Source organism: Schistocerca serialis, chromosome 3, assembly GCF_023864345.2.
Source record: "Schistocerca serialis cubense isolate TAMUIC-IGC-003099 chromosome 3, iqSchSeri2.2, whole genome shotgun sequence".
In the NCBI taxonomy this organism is placed as follows: Eukaryota; Metazoa; Arthropoda; class Insecta; order Orthoptera; family Acrididae; genus Schistocerca; species Schistocerca serialis.
In genome coordinates this window covers 1,080,180,151-1,080,207,026 of record NC_064640.1, presented here as the reverse complement: position 1 = coordinate 1,080,207,026, position 26,876 = coordinate 1,080,180,151, and the positions used below count along the sequence as shown (strand labels likewise).

The following is a 26,876-nucleotide window of genomic DNA, read 5'->3' as shown; positions in this document are numbered from 1 at the left end:
CCTTCTGGCAGAATGCTGAAGAAACATTTGTGGTGTGGCCCACATAATACAGACACTACCTACGTTCCTGCAGCATTTGCACTCGGTCCATCTGAATATTCAGTTCACTGTGGAAGTACAAAAAGATAGCAGCTTACCATTCCTGGATGTCACGGTTAGAAGAAAAGCTGACATAACACTGGGGCTTAGTCTCTACTGCAAACTGATACACGCAGAGTTATATTTGCGGTCCAAAAGTTGCCGTCACCCTGCACAATGTGGTAGTGTCTTACACTCCCTGGCACATAGAGCACACGTGATCTCAGATACCGACAGTCTGCCTGGTGAACTGTAACACCTAAGAACAGTGTTCCAGCAGAATGTTTATTCTTGTAAACAGATTTGCAATGTGTTCTGAGCAAAGCAAGTTCAGTGTAGGGATGTAAATGAAGATACTTAGACAAGCACCGCAAATGGCTTTCTTGCCATATTTCAGTGGCATGTTTTCAAAATTGAAAGAATCGCTAAGAGAAACAGAATCAAGTGTGTTTTTCGTCTACCAGCAAAACTAAGGAATTGTTTGTGTTCAGTTAAAGACAATCTTGACCTTAGAAAACACAGATCATATATAAGATCTGATGCCATTATGGGAAACCTTATATAGGGCAGACACCTCACATTGTGCAAGAACACTGTGTTCAACAGCGCTGACAAAAATGCCACCCAGTAAATCAGTGGTAGCAGAGCACTGCCTGAATACAGGGCACCACACGTTTCCCAAGAGCACTGAAATTTTATCCTCAGCATCATCACTCTAGGATTGTGTTTTTAAGAATGAGGCATGTAGCCATACGGTGGGCAATCTTACCAACAGGAATATGGAATTTTGACTAAGCACTGCCCAGAATCCAGCAATGACTGCCATGAAATTAAAACAGTAGAAACCAGATCCTCCGATGTATGACCTGATGCAGCACCTTGCAGAGAGTTAATTCAGCTTTTAACCACACGAGTGTCCAGAAGTGCAGTCATTGCCCACAACACATAAGCAGAAGGCTACTATGAATGGCATTTCCATCCAACTGGGAGTGCCTGTCCACACATTCGTACTCCTGCTTCTAGCCTGACAAATTTCAATTCTGCTGTGCGAATATCACCAGCCACATCTTGCAGCAGTGATGACAGGACCCACCACTACCTGAAGATGACGAACAGTTGTGTTGGTGAAATATTGTGAGGCTTGCACAAAGTTATTCAGTGGCAAATCTGAGAAGATTTGTATACATTATTTTTCTGTGAGAGGCCGAGAGGCTCAACCACTGCAAGCATGGCAAGGTACATCATCTGGTGACATTTGTCATTCGCTTCTGACACATTTCCCAACATTTGTATCGTATCCAACATTTGTGATCCCATGTGTCTTGTATTAAATTACTTGTCTCAGGGTCATCTACAGTGCTTTGGAGGTTTTTAAATGTTAATACGCATCACCCTGTCTGTGTGTGTGTGTTTGTGTGTGTGTGTGTGTTTATATATATGAAACAAATACTAACAAAGAGATAGAGGGCCTGGCCAGTACTTACCTCAGCTCAGTACAGCCGGTAGATACACAAAACAGAACAGAAAATTGACGTATCCTAGCTTTCAGAACTTCGTTCCTTCATCAGGGAGGAGAGAGGGGAAGAAAGGGGATGAAGGGAAAGTGGATTCAGTTATTGACAACCCAGGTTATGAAGCAACAGGGGAAAGGTAAACAGGGAGGGTAGCAAAGATGGAGGCATGGATGTCAGAGGGAAGCCAAAGATATTCTACTGTAATTACTGTGCCAGCTTCAAACCAAGGAGGATGAATACAGAAGTAAAGAGGTACATAGTATAAAGATAAACGCAACTATGTAGGATGAAAAGATGAGTGAATGGCTAAAGAGGAAAGGGAAAGAGGAGAAGACTAAAGAGTAAATGAGAGTGAGATTGGTTAACATAGGTTCAGTCCAGGAGGATGGCGGGATGAAAGGATGTGTTGGAGTGCAAGTTCCCATCTCCGCAGTTCCGAGGTACTGGTGTTGGGTGGGAGAAGCCAAATGGCACAAATGGTGTAGCAGGTTCCTAGGTCCCTAGAATTATGCTGGAGGGCATGCTCCGCTACTGGGTATTGGACATCTCCTAGGTGGACAGTTCGTCTGTGCCCATTCATGCGCTCAGCCAGTTTAGTTGTCGTCATACCAATGTAAAAGGCTGTGCAGTGCAGGCATGTCAGCTGATAAATGACGTGTTGTCTCACATGTGGCCCTGCCTTGAGTTGTGTATGTTATACCAGTAGCGGGGCTGGAGTAGTTGGTTGTGGGGGGATGCATGGGGCAGGTTTTGCATCGGGGTCGGTTACAGGGGTAGGAACCGCTGGGTAGAGAAGGTGGTCTGGGAATATTGTAGGGTTTGACAAGGATGTTACGGAGGTTAGGGGGTCGGCAAAAGGCAACTCTGGGTGGTGTGGGGAGAATATTGTCAAGGGATGATCTCATTTCAGGGCTTGACTTGAGAAAGTCATATCCCTGGCAGAGTAATTAGTTGATGTATTCAAGACCAGGATAATATTGGGTGACAAGGGGGATGCTTCTGTGTGGTCTGGGGGTAGTAACATTGTTGTTGGGTGGGGAGGAATGTATTGCTTGGGAGATCTGTTTGTGGACAAGGTCTGCAGGATAGTTGTGGGAGAGGAAAGCACTGATATATAATATAATACAGGGAAACATTCCAAATGGGAAAAATATATCTAAAAACAAAGATGATGTAACTTACCAAACGAAAGCGTTGGTATGTTGATAGACACACAAACAAACACACACACAAAATTCAAGCTTTTGCAACCCACAGTTGCTTCATCAGGAAAGAGGGAAGGAGAGGGAAAGACGAAAGGATGTGGGTTTTAAGGGAGAGGGTAAGGAGTCATTCCAATCCTGGAAGTGGAAAGACTTACCTTAGGGGGGAAAAAGGACAGGTATACACTCACGCACACACACACACACACACACACACACACACACACACACACACACACATAAATCCATCCGCACATATACAGACACAAGCAGGGTATATGTGCGGATGGATATGTGTGTGTGTGTGTGTGTGTGTGTGTGTGTGTGGCATACTGATCTGAACTATGCAGCCTTAAAATGGAAGTTTTTTGATCACTCCTTATTTTGCTCCCTGCCACCTTGGCAATATGTACCGCAAATCATCAGACAGACGACCTTCCTGCATGCTTCGAGCATCCCCTGGTGCTGTTCCGAACCAATGCTAATCTTTGTAACTGTGACGAGCAGTGTGCAGATTGCATCTTTGTATCCCACAAAGAGGTGACAGTTCCCAGTGGCATGAATGGTTACTGTTTATTGACTGTCACTGAGTTGGTGAGTCATTTGCTACATTGTGGCCCACCTGTTCGCTGCTAAAGCCATGCTAGTCAGTGGTAACCCCTGTCAATGATATCCTGTTGCCCATAGCAGTTCACTCTGCTGATTGTGGTAGTATTTTCCTTGAATAAATCTGCTCACAGTACACCTTTGACACTGTGGTGCAAGAAAGCCCAATGACTACACACCCTTATAGAATAAGTGTCTCGAGCCATGGGTACCCACGATATGGCAGTGATAAAATCACCCTGTGATCAACTGTCACACTGCAGCTGTAAGCTGCACCTCCTTTTTCAGAATACTCAGGTTTATTAATTTGAAGTAAATCAGATCTTTTGAAGGAAAATTTAACAAAAAGAGCACTTCCAGGAAAGGATGAAACCATGTCTAATTAACTGGAACACAAAATTAATAATTAGTGGTGACAAAGATCCTCTGCAATAAAATTCCATTTTAAATCACTCCTAATGCATACTCCCAGATAATTTATGGAATTAACTGCTTCCAATTGCTGACCTGCTATATTGTAGCTAAATGATATGGGATCTTTCTTTCTATGTATTCGCAGCACGTTACACTTGTCTACATTGAGATTCAATTGCCATTCCCTGCACCATGCATCAATTCGCTGCAGAACATCCTGCATTTCAGTACAATTTACCATTGTTGCAACCTCTTGATATACCACAGCATCATACGCAAAAAGCCTCAGTGAACTTCCGATGTCATTCACAAGGTCATTTATGTATATTGTGAATAGCAACGGTCCTACGACACTCCACTGCAGCACACCTGAAATTACTCTTACTTCGGAAGACTTCTCTCCATTGAGAATGACATGCTGCATTCTGTTATCTAGCAACTCTTCAATCCAATCACATAATTGGTCTGATAGTCCATATGCTCTTACTTTGTTCATTAAACGATTGTGGGGAACTGTATCAAACGCCTAGCGGAAGTCAAGAAACACAGCATCTACCTGGGAACCCGTGTCTATGGCCCTCTGAGTCTCGTGGACGAATAGCGCGAGCTGGGTTTCACATGATCGTCTTTTTCGAAACCCATGCTGATTCCTACACAGTAGATTTCTAGTTTACAGAAAAGTCATAATACTCGAACATAATACATGTTCTAAAATTCTACAACTGATCGATGTTAGAGATATAGGTCTGTAGTTCTGCACATCTGTTCAACGTCCCTTCTTGAAAACGGGGATGACCTGTGCCCTTTTCCAATTCTTTGGAACGCTATGCTCTTGTAGAGACCTACGGTACACTGCAGCAAGAATGGGGGAAGTTCCTTCGCATACTCTGTGTAAAATTGAACTGGTATCCCATCAGGTCCAGCGGCCTTTCCTCTTTTGAGTGATTTTAATTGTTTCTCTATCCCTCTGTCATCTATTTCAATATCTACCATTTTGTCATCTGTGCGACAATCTAGAGAAGGAACTACAGTGCAGTCTTCCTCTGTGAAACAGCTTTGGAAAAAGACATTTAGTATTTCGGCCTTTAGTCCATCATCCTCTGTTTCAGTACCTTTTTGGTCACAGAGTGTCTGGACATTTTGTTTTGATCCACCTACCGCTTTGACATAAGAGCAAAATTTCTTAGGATTTTCTGCCAAGTCAGTACATAGAACTTTAATTTCGAATTCATTTAACGCCTCTCGCATGGCCCTCCTCACATTACATTTCGCTTCGTGTAATTTTTGTTTGTCTGCAAGGTGTTGGCTATGTTTATGTTTGCTGTGAAGTTCCCTTTGCCTCCACAGCAGTTTTCTAACTCGGTTGTTGTACCACGCTGGCTCTTTTCCATCTCTTATGATCTTGCTTGGCACATACTCATCTAATGCATATTGTACGATGGTTTTGAACTTTGTCCACTGATCCTTAACACTATCTGTACTTAAAACAAAACTTTTGTGCTGAGCCGTCAGGTACTCTGAAATCTGATTTTTGTCACTTTTGCTAACCAGAAAAATCTTCGTACCTTTTTTAATATTTCTATTTACGGCTGAAATCATCGATGCAGTAACCGCTTTATGATCACTGATTCCCTGTTCTGCGTTAACTGTTTCAAATAGTTCGGGTCTGTTTGTCACTAGAAGGTCTAATATGTTATCGCCACGAGTCGGTTCTCTGTTTAACTGCTCAAGGTAGTTTTCAGATAAAGCTCTTAAAAAATTTCACTGGATTCTTTGTCCCTGCCACCCGTTATGAAAGTTTGAGTCTCCCAGTCTATATCCGGCAAATTAAAATCTCCACCCAGAACTATAACATGGTGGGCAAATCTACTCGAAATATTTTCCAAATTATCCTTCAGGTGCTCAGCCACAACAGCTGCTGAGCCAGGGGGCCTATAGAGACATCCAATTACCATGTCTGAGCCTGCTTTAACCGTGACCTTCACCCTAAATTATTTCACATTTCGGATCTCCGTCAATTTCCTTCGATACTATTGCACTTCTTATCACTTTAAACATGCCACCCCCTTCACTGTCCAGCCTGTCTCTGCGGTATACATTCCAATCTGAGTTTAGAATTTCATTACTGTTTACATCTGGTTTCAGCCAACTTTCTGTCCCTAGTACTATGTGGGCATTGTGACCGCTTATTACTGAGAGCAGTTCTGGGACCTTTCTATAGACGCTCCTGCAATTTACTATTAGCACATTAATATTGTTATTCCCTGTTGCATTTTGTCTACTCCTACCTTGCCGCATCTCAGGAGGTGTCTTGTCGGGCCTAGGGAGGGAATTCTCTAACCTAAAAAACCCACATGTGCACTCCACATATACTCCGCTACCCTTGTAGCCGCTTCCTGCATGTAGTGCACGCGTGACCTATTCAGGGGGACCCTACATTTCTCCACCCGATAGCGGAGGTCGAGAAATTTGCACCCCAGATCTCTGCAGAATCGTCTGAGTCCCTGGTTTAAGCCTTCCACTCGGCTCCAAACCAGAGGACCACTATCGGTTCTGGAAACGATACTACAAATAGCTAGCTCAGATTCCACCCAGCGAGGCTTTCCGCCTTCACCAACTCCGTTAACTGCCTGTACGAACTGAGGATGACCTCTGAACCCAGACGGCAGGAGTCATTGGTGCCGACATGAGCAACAATTTGCAGTCGGGTGCACCCAGTGCTTTCTATCACTGCTGGCATGGCCTCCTCCACCTCTCGGATGAGACCCCCGGCAAGCAGACAGAGTGAACACTGACCTTCTTCCCCGACCTTTCCGCTATTTCCCTAAGGGGGTCCATCACCCGCCTAACGTTGGAGCTCCCAATATCTAATAAACCCCTCCCCCCATGTGCCTGCTCGGACCTTGCTGAAGGAGTGGCCACATGTCCACTCACAGGCAGAACGGGCGATGCCACACGGCCAGCCTCCACACTGACTCTCCGCCTCGTGCGCCGCAAACGCCGCTGAACCCGCCACTCCCCTTGGGAAGAGGGTGGCCCAACCGCGCCCGGTACCCGCAAAGATGTGTCGACAGCAGGGTCAGTGGGTGAAGCATGTAACACCTGGGGTGTACCATGCAACGCACCAGACTCACCACTGCCTGAAGACGGCTAACCGCGGCCATCAACACGTTCAGCTGTTTGCGAACAGTGGCCGGCTCCTCCTGTGTCCGTACACTGCAGTCACACATCCTATCCATCCTAAGAAATCAATTTACTGTAGAGAGTTAATCAACTTATAACTAGACTGCTAATTCACTAAAGGCGGCTGATAGTTGACTAAACTGTTGTTACTAGACACTTCCTGTAGCAAAACAATGAAAATCGCACTACCTGTCTCTGAACTGTATTGAAAACAAACACTAGCACTACTGGCACTATGGCTGACTAAACGGACTTTCTCTGACTGTATTCAAAACAACCACAAAATCTATGGAACACTATTACTAGCACTCGACAATTAAAGCTTCCTAAAAGCAAAAACACACGGAAGAAGAAGTGACAAGTAAGAAAAATAGAGTTAATACTAAAATTAGCATAGCTCGCTGCACAGCAGATGTGACGCAGACGGCAGTTACGTTGACACTGACACTATAAGGTTATTGAACGACTCATTGGGATTTTGAGTCTGACAATGCAGACACTTCTTCAATAATTCAGGATTGCCAGGTCTCTGTAAACAGGTTTTATGATATCCACAACTGCTGCTGGGATAGAATGTTTATGGCTGTATGACCTGTTTGAATACTGGGCATTGCGGTAATTGCACCATGAACCAGATCCAGGAGGGCAAAGATGGTGTACTGGTTTATCATCAGCTGACAGTCTCTGGAAGAAGGTAGCCCATACTGCCTGCTTCATTTTCAACAATTCTCATAATACTGTTGTAGTTCATCAATCATGTTGTCTGTCAGCCTGCTTCTTATGGTCTTACCACCTGAAAGTTTCTTGTCTCTCAAACTTTGTTTCAACTTCCTCAATCTGGTACCCATCCTCTTCTGGACATGACCAACACATTCCAGTTCTGTGATAAGCTTCTCACCATAAGGATGAGTGGCTACTACACTGTTATATGCATTTGAGTCTGCCTAACCTAAGAACTTAGTGTAACACACTCCCCTTTAGTTTACAGATCGATTATAAATTTCAACAGCTGCACATGCCTCCGTACGACTAGTTGTCCTTCATAATTTCTGTCACAGATATGCCCTTCTTCATTCCCTGATTTATACTTATAAGAATGTTTGGTTAAAATCTGGAAATCTATTAGCTTTCCAGTATCCACACTGGTCACTGTAGCAACAGAATTCTTAGAAATGCAGCTGCGCTTCTACCAAGTGCCCCAAAAGCTACTGATATGTCAATCATACCATCGTTTATTTCAGCAGCTTCATTTGCAGCACCCTTAATTGACTCACATGCAGCAGATTTCACAGCAGCTCCAATAAATCCTGCATACTTGTACATTTTACAAAGTGGGTGTGGCATATACATCACGACACACATTGTTTCTGCTGCAGTGTGTCCTTTGCCAATAGCTCCCAATCCATAAAACCACCTAACATTTATTTCAAAATAATTATCTTTACACTTATCAGAACTCAAAAATGAATGAGTATATTTACAACTGGCAGAATTAATGATAAGTTTCCCGGCTAGTCCATTTGATACCTCAATGTCTTCATGTAAACTAACTGGCCCTCCACATACATACAGCACACACATTCACATAACACCCCTGTTAGGATGTGTAAATGTATCAGAATATAACCTAACCTACCATTTACATGAGTTTTGTTTTGAGATAACTGTGTTATCACTATGTTTTATTTTAATCTTCGAAGCACTAATGGGTGTTTCTCTAGATACTCATGAGTTTGCCAGTATTTCATTGTCTGTAACTTCACACACCACATGCTGAACACAATGTTTCTCTTTATTCAAAAATTTATTACCATGAAACCCACATTTTTTAAAAGACTTCATTTTGGAGTCACACTTTTTGAGAGATTTACCAGTCTATTCGTCACTATTCCTCGGAAAAACGTTAGCACTTCGATATACAAAGCATGTTTATACTATGAAAAGATACGATACTATTTTTGACAGTGCTACCAATACAAACACATAATTTAACCTTTATAACACAGCAATCCACAGCTTTCTACAGGGTGGTCCATTGATAGTGACTGGGCCAAATATCTCACATAATAAGTTGTTGTTGTTGTGGTCTTCAGTCCTGAGACTGGTTTGATGCAGCTCTCCATGCTACTCTATCCTGTGCAAGCTTCTTCATCTCCCAGTACCTACTGCAACCTACATCCTTCTGAATCTGCTTAGTGTATTCATCTCTTGGTCTCCCTCTACGATTTTTACCCTCCACGCTGCCCTCCAATACTAAATTGGTGATCCCTTGATGCCTCAGAACATGTCCTACCAACCGATCCCTTCTTCTGGTCAAGTTGCGCCACAAACTTCTCTTCTCCCCAATCCTATTCAATACTTCCTCATTAGTTATGTGATCTACCCATCTAATCTTCAGCATTCTTCTGTAGCACCACATTTCGAAAGCTTCTATTCTCTTCTTGTCCAAACTATTTATCGTCCATGTTTCACTTCCATACATGGCTACACTCCATACAAATACTTTCAGAAATGACTTCCTGACACTTAAATCAATACTGGATGTTAACAAATTTCTCTTCTTCAGAAACGCTTTCCTTGCCATTGCCAGCCTACATTTTATATCCTCTCTACTTCGACCATCATCAGTTATTTTGCTCCCCAAATAGCAAAACTCCTTTACTACTTTAAGTGCCTCATTTCCTAATCTAATTCCCTCAGCATCACCCGACTTAATTAGACTACATTCCATTATCCTTGTTTTGCTTTTGTTGATGTTCATCTTATATCTTCCTTTCAAGACACTGTCCATTCCATTCAACTGCTCTTCCAAGTCCTTTGCTGTCTCTGACAGAATTACAATGTCATCGGCGAACCTCAAAGTTTTTATTTCTTCTCCATGAATTTTAATACCTACTCCGAATTTTTCTTTTGTTTCCTTTACTGCTTGCTCAATATACAGATTGAACAACATCGGGGAGAGGCTACAACCCTGTCTTACTCCCTTCCCAACCACTGCTTCCCTTTCATGTCCCTCGACTCTTATAACTGCCATCTGGTTTCTGTACAAATTGTAAATAGCCTTTCGCTCCCTGTATTTTACCCCTGCCACCTTTAGAATTTGAAAGAGAGTATTCCAGTCAACATTGTCAAAAGCTTTCTCTAAGTCTACAAATGCTAGAAACGTAGGTTTGCCTTTCCTTAATCTTTCTTCTAAGATAAGGCGTAAGGTCAGTATTGCCTCACGTGTTCCAGTGTTTCTACGGAATCCAAACTGATCTTCCCCGAGGTTGGCTTCTACTAGTTTTTCCATTCGTCTGTAAAGAATTCGTGTTAGTATTTTGCAGCTGTGACTTATTAAGCTGATAGTTCGGTAATTTTCACATCTGTCAACACCTGCTTTCTTTAGGATTGGAATTATTATATTCTTCTTGAAGTCTGAGGGTATTTCGCCTGTCTCATACATCTTCCTCACCAGATGGTAGAGTTTTGTCAGGACTGGCTCTCCCACGGCCGTCAGTAGTTCCAATGGAATATTGTCTACTCCGGGGGCTTTGTTTCGACTCAGGTCTTTCAGTGCTCTGTCAAACTCTTCACGCAGTATCATATCTCCCATTTCATCTTCATCTACATCCTCTTCCATTTCCATAATATTGTCCTCAAGTACATCGCCCTTGTATAGACCCTCTATATACTCCTTCCACCTTTCTGCTTTCCCTTCTTTGCTTAGAACTGGGTTTCCATCTGAGCTCTTGATATTCATACAAGTCGTTCTCTTATCTCCAAAGGTCTCTTTAATTTTCCTGTAGCCGGTATCTATCTTACCCCTAGTGAGATAGGCCTCTACATCCTTACATTTGTCCTCTAGCCATCCCTGCTTAGCCATTTTGCACTTCCTGTCGATCTCATTTTTGAGACGTTTGTATTCCTTTTTGCCTGTTTCACTTACTGCATTTTTATATTTTCTCCTTTCATCCATTAAATTCAATATTTCTTCTGTTACCCAAGGATTTCTACTAGCCCTCGTCTTTTTACCTACTTGATCCTCTGCTGCCTTAACTACTTCATCCCTCAAAGCTACCCATTCTTCTTCCACTGTATTTATTTCCCCCATTCCTGTCAATTGCTCCCTTATGCTCTCCCTGAATCTCTGTACAACCTATGGTTCTTTTAGTTTATCCAGGTCCCATCTCCTTAAATTCCCACCTTTTTGCAGTTTCTTCAGTTTTAGTCTACAGGTCATAACCAATAGACTGTGGTCAGAGTCCACATCTGCCCCTGGAAATGTCTTACAATTTAAAACCTGGTTCCTAAATCTCTGTCTTACCATTATATAATCTATCTGATACCTTTTAGTATCTCCAGGGTTCTTCCATGTATACAACCTTCTTTCATGATTCTTAAACCAAGTGTTAGTTATGATTATGTTATGCTCTGTGCAAAATTCTACCAGGCGGCTTCCTCTTTCATTTCTGTCCCCCAATCCATATTCACCTACTATGTTTCCTTCTCTCCCTTTTCCTACACTCGAATTCCAGTCACCCATGACTATTAAATTTTCGTCTCCCTTCACAATCTGAATAATTTCTTTTATTTCATCATACATTTCTTCAATTTCTTCGTCATCTGCAGAGCTAGTTGGCATATAAACTTGTACTACTGTAGTAGGTGTGGGCTTCGTATCTATCTTGGCCACAATAATGCGTTCACTATGCTGTTTGTAGTAGCTTACCCGCATTCCTATTTTCCTATTCATTATTAAACCTACTCCTGCATTACCCCTATTTGATTTTGTGTTTATAACCCTGTAGTCACCTGACCAGAAGTCTTGTTCCTCCTGCCACCGAACTTCACTAATTCCCACTATATCTAAGTTCAACCTATCCATTTCCCTTTTTAAATTTTCTAACCTACCTGCCCGATTAAGGGATCTGACATTCCACACTCCGATCCGTAGAACGCCAGTTTTCTTTCTCCTGATAACAACATCCTCTTGAGTAGTCCCCGCCCGGAGATCCGAATGGGGGACTATTTTACCTCCGGAATTTTTTACCCAAGAGGACGCCATCATCATGTAATCATACAGTAATGCTGCATGCCCTTGGGAAAAATTAAGGCTGTAGTTTCCCCTTGCTTTCAGCCGTTCGCAGTACCGGCACGGCAATGCCGTTTTGGTTATTGTTACAAGGCCAGCTCAGTCAATCATCCAGACTGTTGCCCTTGCAACTACTGAAAAGGCTGCTGCCCCTCTTCAGGAACCACATGTTTGTCTGGCCTCTCAACAGATACCCCTCCGTTGTGGTTGCACCTACGGTACGGCTATCTGTATCGTTAAGGCACGCAAGCCTCCCCACCAACGGCAAGGTCCATGGTTCATGGGGGGGGACATAATAAGTAACAAATGAAAAAACTACAAAGAACGAAATTCGTCTAGCTTGAAGGGAGAAACCAGATGGCGCTATGGTTGGCCTGCTAGATGGCGCTGCCATAGGTCAAACTCATATCAACTACATTTTTTTAAAATAGGAACCCCCATTTTTTATTACATATTCATGTAGTACGTAAAGAAATATGAATGTTTTAGCTGGACCACTTTTTTCGCTTTGTGATAGATGGGGCTGTAATAGTCAAAAATGGTTCAAATGGCTCTGAGCACTATGGGACTTAACTTCTGAGGTCATCAGTCCCCTAGAACTTAGAACTACTTAAACCTAACTAACCTAAGGACATCACACACATCCATGCCCGAGGCAGGATCGAACCTGCGAACGTAGCGTTCGCGCGTTTCCAGACTGTAGCGCCTAGCACCACTCGGCCACTCCGGCCAGCTGCTGTAATAGTCACAAACATATAAGTATGTGGTATCACATAACATTCCGCCAGTGCAGACGGTATTTGCTTCATGATACATTACCCGTGTTAAAATGGACCGTTTACCAATTGCGGAAAAGGTCGATATCGTGTTGATGTATGGCTATTGTGATCAAAATGCCCAAGGGGCGTGTGCTATGTATGCTGCTTGGTATACTGGACGACATCATTGAAGTGTCCGGACCATTCGCCGGATAGTTACATTATTTAAGGAAACAAGAAGTGTCCAGCCACATGTGAAACATCAACCACGACCTGCAACAAATGATGATACCCTAGTAGGTGTTTTAGCTGCTGGGGCAGCTAATCCACACATCAGTAGCAGACAAATTGCGCGAGAATTGGGAATCTCAAAAACGTCGGTGTTGAGAATGCTACATCAACATCGATTGCACCCGTACCATATTTCTATGCACCAGGAATTGCATGGCGATGACTTTGAACGTCATGTACAGTTCTGCCACTGGGCACAAGAGAAATTACAGGACGATGAAAGATTTTTTGCATGCGTTCTATTTAGCGATGAAGCATCATTCACCAACAGCGGTAACCTAAACCGCCATAATATGCACTATTGGGCAACGGAAAATCTACGATGGCAGCAACAAGTGGAACAGCAGCGACCTTGGCAGGTTAATGTATGGTGTGGCATTAAGGGAGGAAGGATAATTGGCCCCCATTTTATCGATGGCAATCTAAATGGTGCAATGTATGCTGATTTCCTGCGTAATGTTCTACCAATGTTACTACTAGATGTTTCACTGCATGACAGAATGGCGATGTACTTCCAACATGATGGATGTCCGGCACATAGTTTGCGTGCGGTTGAAGCAGTATTGAATAGCATATTTCATGACAGGTGGATTGGTCGTCAAAGCACCATACCATGGCCCGCACGTTCTCCGGATCTGACGTCCCCGGATTTCTTTCTGTGGGGAAAGTTGAAGGATTTTGCTATCGTGATCCACCGACAATATGCATCAGTGCATTGTCAATGCATGTGCGAACATTACGGAAGGCGAACTACTCACTGTTGAGAGGAATGTCGTTACACGTATTGCCAAAGGCATTGAGGTTGACAGACATCATTTTGAGCATTTACTGCATTAATGTGGTATTCACAGGTAATCACGCCATAACAGCATACGTTCTAAGAAATGATAAGTTCACAAAGGTACATGTATCACATTGGAACAACCGAAATAAAATGTTCAAATGTACCTACGTTCTGTATTTTAATTTAAAAAACCTACCTGTTACCAACTGTTTGTCTAACATTATGGAAATGTGCAAGCTTTCGGAGCCAGTGGCTTCTTCTTCTGGCAGAAACAATGAAGGGGAAGGAAAAAGGAAGAAAGAAAAGTATTGTCAAGGTTTAGGAAATGGGGAGAGTTGCAGAAAAGCTGCAGAGAAACCCAGGCCAGGACAGACTTACTGAATGGGATGAGAAATATGTAACTAAACCAGTCCATCTCTCACACCACCAGCAGATGTGAAGTATTCTTGTGATTGGTAGTAAGTCATAAACATTAAATTATTTTCAATGTATGTTCATATGTAATACTGCACGTACCTTTGAGGTATCATTGGGCCCATTGGGAAGAGGATCAAAATTAGGCCACTGCTTTCTAATTATTTGGAGCATTTCACTAAATGAGACCATGTTCCCATCATTCCATTTGTTGCCGCTGAAAGGCATGTACTCGATAAATCTTACATCAACATTTTTCTCTTTTGTTAACTCCACAAAACTGCACACTTCATCTTCATTAAAACCTCGCATTACAACATAATTTATCTGTGGAAGAAAGACACCATTAAAAACTTGGTATCAGATAAAGCATGGTTTAAACAGAGTTTGAAAGACTTTTTGATAGGTAACTCATCCTACTCTATAGATGAATATCTTAACAGTGGCTGTTAGGCCAGCTTAAATAAGAATGTCTGTTAGATTTCAGTTCTGAGAGCACTTTGTCATAACAGTCAAGATTATGTACTTTTTGTTTGATAAATTTATTAATAGTGCATAACAATGTTTCAGTCTGACAGCGTATCAATTCTGAAAATATTAGCTGTTCCAGTTTGTATTGTATTCACCTAGTTTGACAATCTCCTGACAAATGATCAGGGTATTCAAATGTTTTATATTTTTTATGTTATACTTTCTGGCATGTTACTCACCCATGAGAATCGTCTCATGTTTTGGGTCTTGGAACAAAAGCTGAATCTAATCTAATCTAACCTACAAAATAATGGTTCTACAAGTCTGTTGTTATATTTGTATACCTCACTGATTCTGTTAAATTAATATTTTTCTCTCTTTTTAGAGAATGTCTGAATTTATCTTAGCATGCCAAGCTGTTAACCTTCTTAACAATTTATGAAAATTAAACTACATACATCTCCAATCTTTTTCCCCACTCCAACGCACACATCTATTGCTGAAGGTATTATTTTAACTATTACATGAAATTAAGAAGCTTTCTTGAAACTGTGCTGCCATTTGTGAAACAAAGTTAAAAGTGTTCTCAAGATAAAAGGTCTTCACAAAAGGAGCATTTAGTATCCGTGCAGGTGGTAATACTGACAGCCATCATATAAACAAGCCCAAATGGTAGAACAGCCTGCTTTACACATACACGCAATGGCAGAAAAAAGGAAAAGAGCACACCTTTCATTAAAGCTTGAATATATAAACTGATGAGACAAAACACTATGACCTCCTGTTTGATAATGTGTTTGTCCACTGTTGGAACACAATACAGCAGTGATTTTGTGTGGGACAAGTTCAACAAATTTCAGGTATGTTCCCAGCATTATGTGAGGTATGTTCCCAGCATTATGCAGCACCGCATGTCTAAGCACAGGTCATGTAATTCCCATAAATTGGAGATCAGTGGTTTCTGGGTGCAGAACTGGTATCTGATAGCATCGCAGATGTATTCCATCAGATTCAGAAGGGGTGAATTTGATTCTGGCCTCGTGACACTGAAAGTCATATTGTTGATGTAGTGACGTAACAAGACTGTTACGCCACTTGAGGTAGCCGATTTAAAGAAAGGCACGCGTACACACACGCCGACGGGCGTGAATTCTGGAACAGGATAACTATTGAATGGTAGCAAGAAAAGTACGTAGCTGCTTTATACTTAACTTTTATTATGTGATGAATACAGCGTTCTTCTTGAGACATTTATACTATAACTCTCAAAGTAGGTAAGGCTAATGGCGCCTTGCTAGGTCGTAGCCATGGACTTAGCAGAAGGCTATTCTAACTGTCTCTCAGCAAATGAGAGGAAGGCTTCGTCCGTATTGTCTCTAGCAATGTCGTCGTACAACTGGGGCGAGTGCTTGTTCGTATCACGAGACCTGCCTTGTGGTGGCGCTAGGTCTGCGATCACACAGTGGCGACACGCAGGTCCGACATGTACTAAATGGACCGCGGCTGATTTAAGCTACCACCTAGCAAGTGTGGTGTCTGGCGGTGACACCACATTCCTCCCCCGCAAATCGGCGAACGGTCGGGAGATAAGGCTGCCGCCCGCCGTGGGGAGGACCCCATGTCGACGTATGCGATGAGGTGGGGAGCCTAACAACAGGCGAGGCTGTGCCACCCGCACCCGGCCATTCGGTCCGAGGGGAGCTAGGAAACGCCTGAAAACCTAGTCCAGGGTGCACGTCAACATGCGGTGTATGCGCCCGTAATGAGACAGGAGGGGCCGAAGGGTCGACATCCATTGCGTCGGGGTACCCGACGCGCGATGACGTCATGTGGTCCGGAGCGGGCAAGAGTTCCATGGCGGAGGACAGCTGGTCACGGGAAGCGAGCGGCGGCGCATGACCCAGGGAGGCGCGTGGCGGCTGCAGCGAAGCGTCGAATGCGGGCGGCGCCGACGGGAGAACAGGCGGCGGCGGCGGCGGCGGCTGCTGCGGCGGCGCGTCGCCATGGGGCAAAAGGGAAGGCATCGTCGGTAACACCTGGGGATGAGGCGAGCCAGTAGATGGGTCCCCAGGGCGCTTACCGGACGGCACCGTCGCTGAAAGCAGACGGGGAGCGGCACAACCAGTGCGACGACAGAGGCGCAGCTGATTGAGATGCCGACGCACCTCACCAGAGGCCCCCAAAACCAAATACATCGCGCGGCCAAGGCAGCGAAGAATGCGCCCTGCGAGCCAACGCCGTGAACCTCGATAGTTGCGATAAAATACAACGTCGCCTGGAGCAAAAGCAGGAGTCTGCCGCTGCACAGGAACCTGATGCGGCGGATGCAGCAAAGACATCAAGGTGCGATGAGGACGACCGTGGAGCAACTCAGCCGGCGAGCGACCATCTCGGGGCTGAGAGCGATACGAGGACAAAAAGAGCAACAACGCGTCCTCCCGAGAATGCGACTCTTTCAATTTCAACATCTGTGACTTGAAAGTCCGGACCAATCGTTCAGCGGCACCGTTTGACTGAGGCGAAAACGGCGCGGATGTCAGATGTTGAATACCATTGGCCTGGCAGAATGACTGAAATTCTGCGGACATGAATGGTGGGCCATTGTCGGAAACAATAGTCTGCGGAAGACCTTCAATACAAAAGATAGCAGACAATGCTTGGATGGTGGCGGAGGACGTCGTGGAAGACATCCGGACCACAAAAGGAAAATTATTGAAGGCGTCGACCAGAACCAACCATCGAGCATTCCAGAATGGACCAGCAAAATCAATGTGCAAGCGTTGCCAAGGGGAAGTGGCTTTCGGCCATGCGAAGACTTTCCGCGGTGGTGCGGATTGTTGTTCGGCACACGCCATGCAAGAAGAACACATATTCATAATCGCAGCATCGATTCCGAACCAAGTACAGTGCTGACGAGCAAGTTGTTTCGTTCGCACTATACCCCAATGTCCTTGGTGAAGAAGCCGTAAGACAGAGGACTGTAACGAACGTGGGACCATGACTCGGGACTGATCATTATCAGAACGCAACAACAAAACACCACGTCGAACAAAAAGTCTCTCCCTGTGAGCAAAAAATCGGCGAACCAACGGATCCTCGATCCGAGACTTTGACAAAGGCCATTGCGTAGCAACAAAACGCAAAACAGTAGCAAGGACAGGGTCAGCAGCTGTGGCTGTAGCTACACGACGAAAATCAATCGGAAACGATTCGACCACTTCATCGGTTTCCGAATCAATGAACATGCAAGCAAGTTCGGAAGAATCGAATGCTTTATCCTCAGCAACAGGCAAACGGGACAACGCATCGGCGTTTCCGTGCTTAGCAGTGGACCGATACAAGATATCGTAGCGGTACTGCGAGAGGAAAATAGACCAGCGAATGAATTTCTGCGCCGTACGTGGAGGTACCGGCTTGTTCGGATGAAAAAGCGATGTCAAAGGTTTGTGGTCTGTGATGATGGTGAAGTGACGACCATACAAGAAATCATGGAACTTAGTAACACCAAACACGAGAGCCAAAGCTTCTTTCTCTATCTGCGAGTAATTTCTTTGCGCAGATGAGAGCAATTTGGACGCAAAGGCAATAGGGCGATCATGCGAGCCAACTTTGTGCGCAAGCACAGCACCGACCCCGAAATCCGATGCATCTACCATCAACAAAAGGGGTTTCTGGGGATCGAAAGGCGTGAGGCAAGTAATAGAAAGCAACGCCGATTTCAACTGGCGAAAGGCGCGTTCGCATTCCGTCGTCCAGAGAAACGGAACACCTGTACGGCGTAAGCGAGGAAGCGGAGCTGAAATGGAAGAGACAATGCGCACATTCACTTACACCTTGTGATTCTACATAGTTCAATGTTCGTGCGACCTCATCACGCAATGCGTGGGGAACATTGCGCGCTCTGAAAAATTTCGGTTGCGCGTTTACTTTCAGTTCCAAATGTGCTTCATAGTTTTTAGCGCAACCTAAGCCCGGTGCAAAAATGTCAGCAAATTCGTCACACAGACGAGAAACACTGTCTGAAGGCACAGTTTGATTCACTGATAGGACCTGATTTACTATAGACATGTTAAACAACTGAAATTAATCTAAACCAAACAAGTTCACTGCAGAAGAAGAACGAAGAACGTAAAATGACACAAGTTTTGTTTGTCCCTTGTATGTTGCAAGAAGAGTGCACTGTCCTAACACAGGAATTTTCTGTCCTGAATATGTGGTTAGCTTAACATTTGCGGAACGCAACGGAGGTTTGCCCAGTTGTTTGTACGTGTCGTGATTGAGCAATGAAACTGCAGCTCCGGTATCGAGCTGGAATGGTATGACCTTGCCATTAAAGTCCAAATCTACAAAAAGTTTATTGTCCAGCTGACGACAAGAGCGACTGTCTCGTGCAATTTGAACAGACACTGGTACAGAATCACTTGCTAATGGACGTGATTTCCGGCGACGTTGACGCACTCTTTTTGTGGGACGAACACAGTCACTGTTAGAGAAAGTGTCACTGGACGAAGTGGAATTAACGACATGAATGTCCATGGGCGAAGGTCCACGAGCCTGAGTGTCCCTGGTTCGATTCCGGCGCGAAGCAAAGGGCCTGGAATGATTAAGAGTGTCTGAACTGAGCTTTTTCTGGCAAACACTTTGAACATGTCCTTTCTTATTGCAGAAAAAGCAAATAGCTTGGCGTGACGGGCAATGTTCACGCGAATGTCTAGTAGCACACCGCGGGCATGATTTCACTGCATTTGTGGGCTGGCGCGGCAAACCTGGTTTAGCGCGCGGCGGCAGCTGTGCGGACGTACGCGAGGGCAGTTGACCGGGCCGCGTAGCGCGAGCGTGCCTGGCGGGCCGGTTAATGTTACACACAGCTGGCGAAGTTTCAAAAGATTCCTGAGCACAGTCAAGTGTGTCTTGCCTATCCAATATGTCTATCACTTGTTGAAGGGAGGGATTAACTAGTTTCAAAATTTGCTCCCATATGCAAACATCAGAAACGTTCTGTGCAATTGCATCACGCACCATTGTATCTGAATAAGAAAGACCACAGTCACAGTCAAAGGCACAGTCCCTAGTAAGTCCTTGCAATGTTGCTACCCACTCCCTATTAGTTTGACCGGCCGTACGTTTTGTACGAAAAAACATATACCGTTTTGCAACCACATTAACTGTTTCTTTGAAATAGGCATCTAAAGCAGACAAAATTTCCTCGTAGGACAGAGTTGCTACGTCGCGTCGGGGAAACAATTTCACTATCACACGGTATGTGGACACACCGACACAAGAAAGCAAAAACGGCTGCCGCTCATTACCTTGAATTCTGTAGGCGGCGAGGTGGAAGGCGAATTGACGGGACCACTCTTGCCAAGACTCGTGGGTTGCATCAAAGGGTCGGAATTGAGGTGCAACAGCATCCAATAACGATTGCGTCTGCTGATTCTGCAAGCGATAAAATTCGGACAGTACATCTGGCGAAGCCATGACACAAGTAAATGTAAGCAATCAGAAAGAATACTTTAAATCGTCGCCAATCTGTAGTGACGTAACAAGACTGTTACGCCACTTGAGGTAGCCGATTTAAAGAAAGGCACGCGTACACACACGCCGACGGGCGTGAATTCTGGAACAGGATAACTATTGAATGGTAGCAAGAAAAGTACGTAGCTGCTTTATACTTAACTTTTATTATGTGATGAATACAGCATTCTTCTTGAGACATTTATACTATAACTCTCAAAGTAGGTAAGGCTAATGACGCCTTGCTAGGTTGTAGCCATGGACTTAGCAGAAGGCTATTCTAACTGTCTCTCGGCAAATGAGAGGAAGGCTTCGTCCGTATTGTCTCTAGCAATGTCGTCGTACAACTGGGGCGAGTGCTTGTTCGTATCACGAGACCTGCCTTGTGGTGGCGCTAGGTCTGCGATCACACAGTGGCGACACGCAGGTCCGACATGTACTAAATGGACCGCGGCCGATTTAAGCTACCACCTAGCAAGTGTGGTGTCTGGCGGTGACACCACAGTTGAAACATGTCACCTTCATTAGGGACAGGGTGCGGACAGTGCACAATAATGTTCACACAGAACAAAGCTGTTATGGAGCCTTCAGTTACTACCACAGGTCCCATAGAAGACCAGGTGAATGTCCTCCATAGCATAATATTGCTCCCACTGGCCTAAGTCTGTAGCAAAGTGCACCTTTCAAGCACCAATTCACTCTGTTGACAGTGTATGTGCACAAAACCGTCAAGCAGGTGTAATGCGAAACACGAATGATTCAACCAGATGACACATTTCTATTGATTCACTGCCCAATCTCAATACTCCTGAGCGACAGAAATTGTAATTCAACAGTGTTGTCAACATGGGAACATACAGGGGTTGTCTGCAGCAGAGCCCCATGTTTAACAATGTGCAATAAATGGTGTGCTCTGAAATACTCGTCCTTCCACCAGCACTGTGTCATCAGACGTGCCACAGAAATTAGCTTCCTCAGCCGAATGTCATCTTTTTCAAAGGAACCATCCCAGCATTTGTCTTAAATCATTTAGGGAAATCAAGGAAAACCCAAATTTTGATGGCCCGATGGGATTCGGGTCCGTTGTCCTCTCGAAGTCAAGTCCACTGTCTGACCACTGTGGTGGCATGACCTAGTCTTAATTAAGCCAGAAAATCCTGGGAAATGCTGACATACTTATTGATTTAAGATATAATAATTCAAAACAATCCTTTCATGAATTTCACTACAATTTTCTGCTCTTTTGAAAAAAAAATTCTTTTGACTGTTTTGATGTTGTTTAGTATGTTTAAATAATGATGGCAGTCTCTATAAAAGGGCAGTTTGACTTTTAAGTTTAGTTATACTGTTTTAAACTACATCCTTCATCTATTTGTCCACCCAGAAGTGCTATAGGATATAACTTGAAGACTATGGTGAGGTGGTGGGGGACAGTCATGTGTTGAGAAGGAGGTGCTGCCAGAAATGAAGTGTGTGAGGTGACGTTATTGACACTGCATACAGGGAGAATAAAAATACTCTATTCCATATTCATTTACAATCTATGTCTGGCCCCATATGGTTTTACTTTTCTCCAATAAGAAAAAAGAAATTGTCAGTAACTGTCTTTATAAGGTCTTAAAAGGAAACAAACAATAGAAAATCTAGGCTGGAGTAATGACCATATTATAAAAAAGATACATTGCTGTATACAGGAGATGTTAGGTCACAGACAAGCACAACAAAAAGACTACTAAACATGTAAGCTTTCAATCAGAAAGTCTTCTTCCAAAGTGGACAAAACACACACACACACACACACACACACACACACACACAGGACCGTTGTTTCTCCCATGATGTGCAGTTGCTCCCAGTCTGGCCCTAGCAGCCAGAGACAGTGGTCATGTATGTGTGATCTGCATTTGCGCGCGTGTGTGTGTGCGTGTGTGTGTGTGTGTGTGTGTGTGTGTGTGTGTGTGTGTGAGGGAAGGGGGAGGGGGTTTGCACCAAAAGCTTACGTGTTTACTAATAGGTGGTGTTCTTTCCCCCCCCCCTCCCCCCCCCCCCTGCCAACAACACATCTACACTATACAGTGAGTGCCAATCTATCCTTTTCATAATACTGTCGTTACGACCTTGCCAAGAGGCATATTGTGGAGTAATCCGAAGGGCTCTACTAATTTGTACAAGAGGAAGGAGAGCACAATCTCAATGTAAGTTTTTAGAAAACTGGTATGTGCATTACTTCTGCAAACCTTTCAGAAAGAACACGGTATGCACTTCATTCAGCAAGATGAGTAATAAACAATATTAGCAATACTGCATCAAACTTGTTCACTTTCATCTTTGGATTAAACATTCGATTTCAGAGAGTACAGAATTTGGCAGAATCAAATTTTGGGGATATGTGGAACTGGGACAATGGCATATTTTTTACCCATTCAACAAACTAAGCACTGCTGATTGCTACTTTCATTGTGTCTGCTGCTGCAATGCATATATGAAACTATAAGTGCAGCATCTATGATGGAATAAAATGTTATACAAATGAAACATACAGGCACAGTGAAATAGAGTAGTATGGCTCATCATTTCGGTCTCACAGATTAGCAGGTGTTGACTTGAAAGATAATACTTAAGAAGTTGAATCCAAAGGAGAGGATGTACCGTATTTACTCAAATCTAAGCCGCACTTTTTTTCTGGTTTTTGTAATCCAAAAACCGCCTGCGGCTTGGAATTGAGTGCAAAGCAAGTGGAAGTTCTGAAAAATGTCGGTAGGTGCTGAAACAACTAACTTCTGCCGTCGAATATATGTAGCGCTACACAGGCATGCTTCGTAGGCACAAAGATAAATACTGGCGCCAAAACCTCTGCGTCAGTAAATAAATTAAAAAAAAAAGGTGGAAGACAATTTTCATACATTATCCAACGAAGTAAATACAAATTCCGTATTGTTCATCTTTGAATGTAGCAGAACTTCAATGTATTACAAAAATCCGACTGGCAAGACTGTTTGGGATGTTTGTCAATATGGCCAACCCTACGTCCTGAATTTTTTCCTACCTGTGAGAAGAGATGGTTGTTAATAGCAACCTGATGAAATGTGAATCACATGCAGTATTCTCTTCATCATAAGAGTAATATGAATATAAACATTTTGCCACGTATTCTTTCGTGTTTGCTGCTATCTTATTTAAATCCTGTCTGCCTAATAAACTACGAAACTAGAGTGAGACAACAGCAAACGCGGAAGAATATACGTATCGTGTCATGTTTATATTCATATTATTCTTATGCCTAATAGTGATACAGTCAGAAATGAAGCACGGCAACTGACTAGATTTTTATATCCAAGATGACTCTAATTTCTGTGCAGAATTTGATGTACTAAAGAAGCGGCCGCAAAGATTTTCAAATGGAGAAAAATTTTTGCCTAACTCTCGTTCAGAACATGTTCTATCATACGCAGTCTATTATTTGGTTCTTGTTGATCATTATCAAAGAAAGCAGCAGTGTAAGTAACAACAAATAGTAGTCTCTTGCCATTGTTTCGCTAATGAGATGATTTCTCTCTCTTTTTTTTTTTTTTAATTGTAGGCAGCGGTAGCGTGCACAAAAGCAAGCCATGCCGCAAGCGACGACAGGTCGCAAACACGCACTATCAGAATGCGACAAACAATGCATGACACAGTACAGTAATGCATTTTCAGCTTAGAGTGACATAAACGCCTATAACAAGGAAAACGGCACTTATCGGATCAAAGCAAAATAAGCAATCGATTCAAACCAGACGAAGCACGTGAAAAAGGAAGGGTACCAGTATAAATACGGACGGAGCGCTTGACGCATAGCAAAGGCTACCTGGTAAAGCTTAACTGCTAAGCTTACGACTCGAACCAAACTACTGTAGCTGTATCGTCATTCATTCGACCTAAATTGTGTCTCATATTACAATGGACCGACTTTGTTTCGATTTGGAGGTGTGGCCTAAAACTTTTCTCTCCCCTTGAACTTCGAGTCTCAAATTTCAGGTGTGGCTTAGATTCGATAATTTTTTTTTTCCTTCCTTTATTTCGAGTCTCATTTTTCAGGTTTGAGTGCGGCTTAGATTTGGGTAAATACGGTAGGTGGTATTTCAACTAATTCTGACTATGAAATAAAACAAAGTACAGCAGGGAGCTCTGACAAATCAAAGAGCAGCGATGAAGATTCTGATGAATAGTAAAGTATGAGTTAAGAAACAAGATGCTACTGAGATCGTAAATTTTTGTTGTGTTGATGAATCTGTTAACAAATATATTCAAAAATGCACTGAAACATTGGCACATGTAGTGTTGGGAGGTGATAAACTGTCATTACTGTTAGAGGAGCTCCGTATTTCTTGCTGTTCTACTCCTACATGACACTGTATCTGAAGGTATAGAATGAATCTTCACTGGCTAGAGAAATGGGTAACACAATTTTACAAGTCTCTGCTGTCATGTAATCTCTTCAGGGAAATCATGACTGTACTAAGATTCGGTTTGTGGTTGACAAGGTCAGAGTCATTAAGAAATGCAAGGCAGCTACCATGTCAGTCCTAGAAGAGAGAGACGTAGCAAACTGCCAAAGCATGTACAGTCCCGGTCCATATGTTTGTGGTGATGTACTAACCAAGTAATACTGTGTGTCAGGCAGCGCATTACTCAAGAACCATCATGGAAAAAGGTGGAGTGGTAATTTATGTAAAAAACTACATATCTTACAATGCATTAGATTTAAAGAGCCATTGTATAGAGCAACAAATTGAAGTATGTGGTGTTGAGATTTTTTGTAAATGACTTCACGGCTGTAGTGTTAGCACTGTATAGATCTCCCTCAGGGAATTTGAATGTATTTCTTAAGCACTTAGATTCTTTATTATCCATACTGTACTCAAAGTCCAAGAACTTGATAATTACTGGTGACTTTAATGTTGATTTCCTAAATTAGAGCAATAGTAAAGCTGATTTAGTACATTTAATGGAGTCTTATAATCTGATGGCAATAGTAGATTTCCCAACTAGGGTTACTGTTAACAGTAAAAGTCTGATAGATAATATATTTATAGATAAGTCTACATGGAATGAGATCACTGTACATCCAATCCTTGGCCTTTCTGATCATGGTGGTCAATTGCTTAGGCTCAATTACATCAGTGTGTGCAACAGTTCCGAGCATTCTTGGAAATCTTTTAGGATAATAAATGAACAGGGCCTTAAAAATTCAATGATAGCCTAAAAGAGATAGACTGGAGCCGAGTTGATAGGGAAACAGATGTAAACAAAAAGTACAATTCATTTTTAAATGAATTCATGTCTGTATTTGAGTCCATCTTTCCCAAAAAAAGTAGTTAGAAATAGTCATATAGGCAATGCCAAGAAGTCTTGGATCACTACAGGGATAACAACATCTTGTAGAACAAAAAGGATGTTATACAGTTCTCTCAGGACTTGTAATGATCCAAAGAAATGACAACACTACAAACTTTACTGTAGCATTCTCAAGAAGGTTATAAATAAATCTAAAAGTATGTGCATAAAATCAGAAATTGAAAGCTCAGAAAATAAAATTAAAACTATAAGGAATGTAATAAAGAGGGAAACTGGCAGGAAAACAGGGAACGTGTCTCAGGTAGAGATTAAAACAGGGGACAGTATCATAAAGAAACCTGAGTTGGTTGCAGAAATATTTAATAACCACTTTTTGAGAGCAGCAGAGAAGACAGGCTGTAATGGTTCTATGGAAGAATCATTGTCCCTCCTACAGAAAGCTATTAGCAACAGAATCCCACAGTTATCTTTATCTCCAGTTACTGTAAGTGAAGTCATAAGAGTAATTAGATCATTAAAAAACAAAAATTCTGCTGGTGTGGACAATATTTCTAGTAAAATACTGAAACACTGTTATAAATTTGTTAGTCCCATCTTATGCAACATATTCAATGCATCCCTACAAGATGGGATTGTCCCTGACAGACTTAAGTTGGCTGTAGTGATTCCTCTCTTTACAAAAGGGGATAAAAGCATTGTTACAAACTATCGCCCAATATCCCTATTAACTACCTTCTCGAAAATTCTAGAAAAACTCATGCACAGGAGGATTGTAGACCATCTCAACTTCCATAGTATCTTAAGCAAAAATCAGTTTGGTTTTCGTGCCGGTCTTTGTACTGAACAGGCAATATTCCCTTTCAGCAACCAAGTTTTGGAAGCCATTAACAAAAAAATGTCTCCAGTGGGTATTTTTTGCGATCTTACGAAAGCCTTTGACTGTGTAAACCACCAAATTCTTTGGAAAAAGGCAGAATACTATGGTTTAGGTGGTACTGTTGGCTTGTGGCTACAATCATATCTACAGGATCGGAAGCAGACTGTAATGCTAAATGGCTCTTCTGGAGAACCTGCCTCGTCTGAATGGGGCACGATAACGTGTGGTGTGCCTCAAGGCTCCGTTTTGGGCCCACTGCTTTTCCTCATCTTTATTAATGATCTTCCTCTTTGTTCTGAGACAAACAGCAAATTTACCCTGTTTGCCGATGATACCACAATTCTAATTGACGATTTGATTGA

At 42.9% G+C, this 26,876-nt stretch overlaps 1 protein-coding gene across 1 annotated transcript in view; it reads right to left on the bottom strand.

The window, feature by feature from the left end:
* LOC126471507 (uncharacterized) overlaps positions 1–26,876 on the bottom strand; it is a 334,590-nt gene that overhangs the window by 197,453 nt on the left and 110,261 nt on the right. Inside the window, exon 4 of the mRNA XM_050099728.1 lies at positions 14,421–14,645. Within this exon, the coding sequence (XP_049955685.1) occupies positions 14,421–14,645 (225 nt within the window). The remainder of the gene's footprint in view (positions 1–14,420; positions 14,646–26,876) is intronic.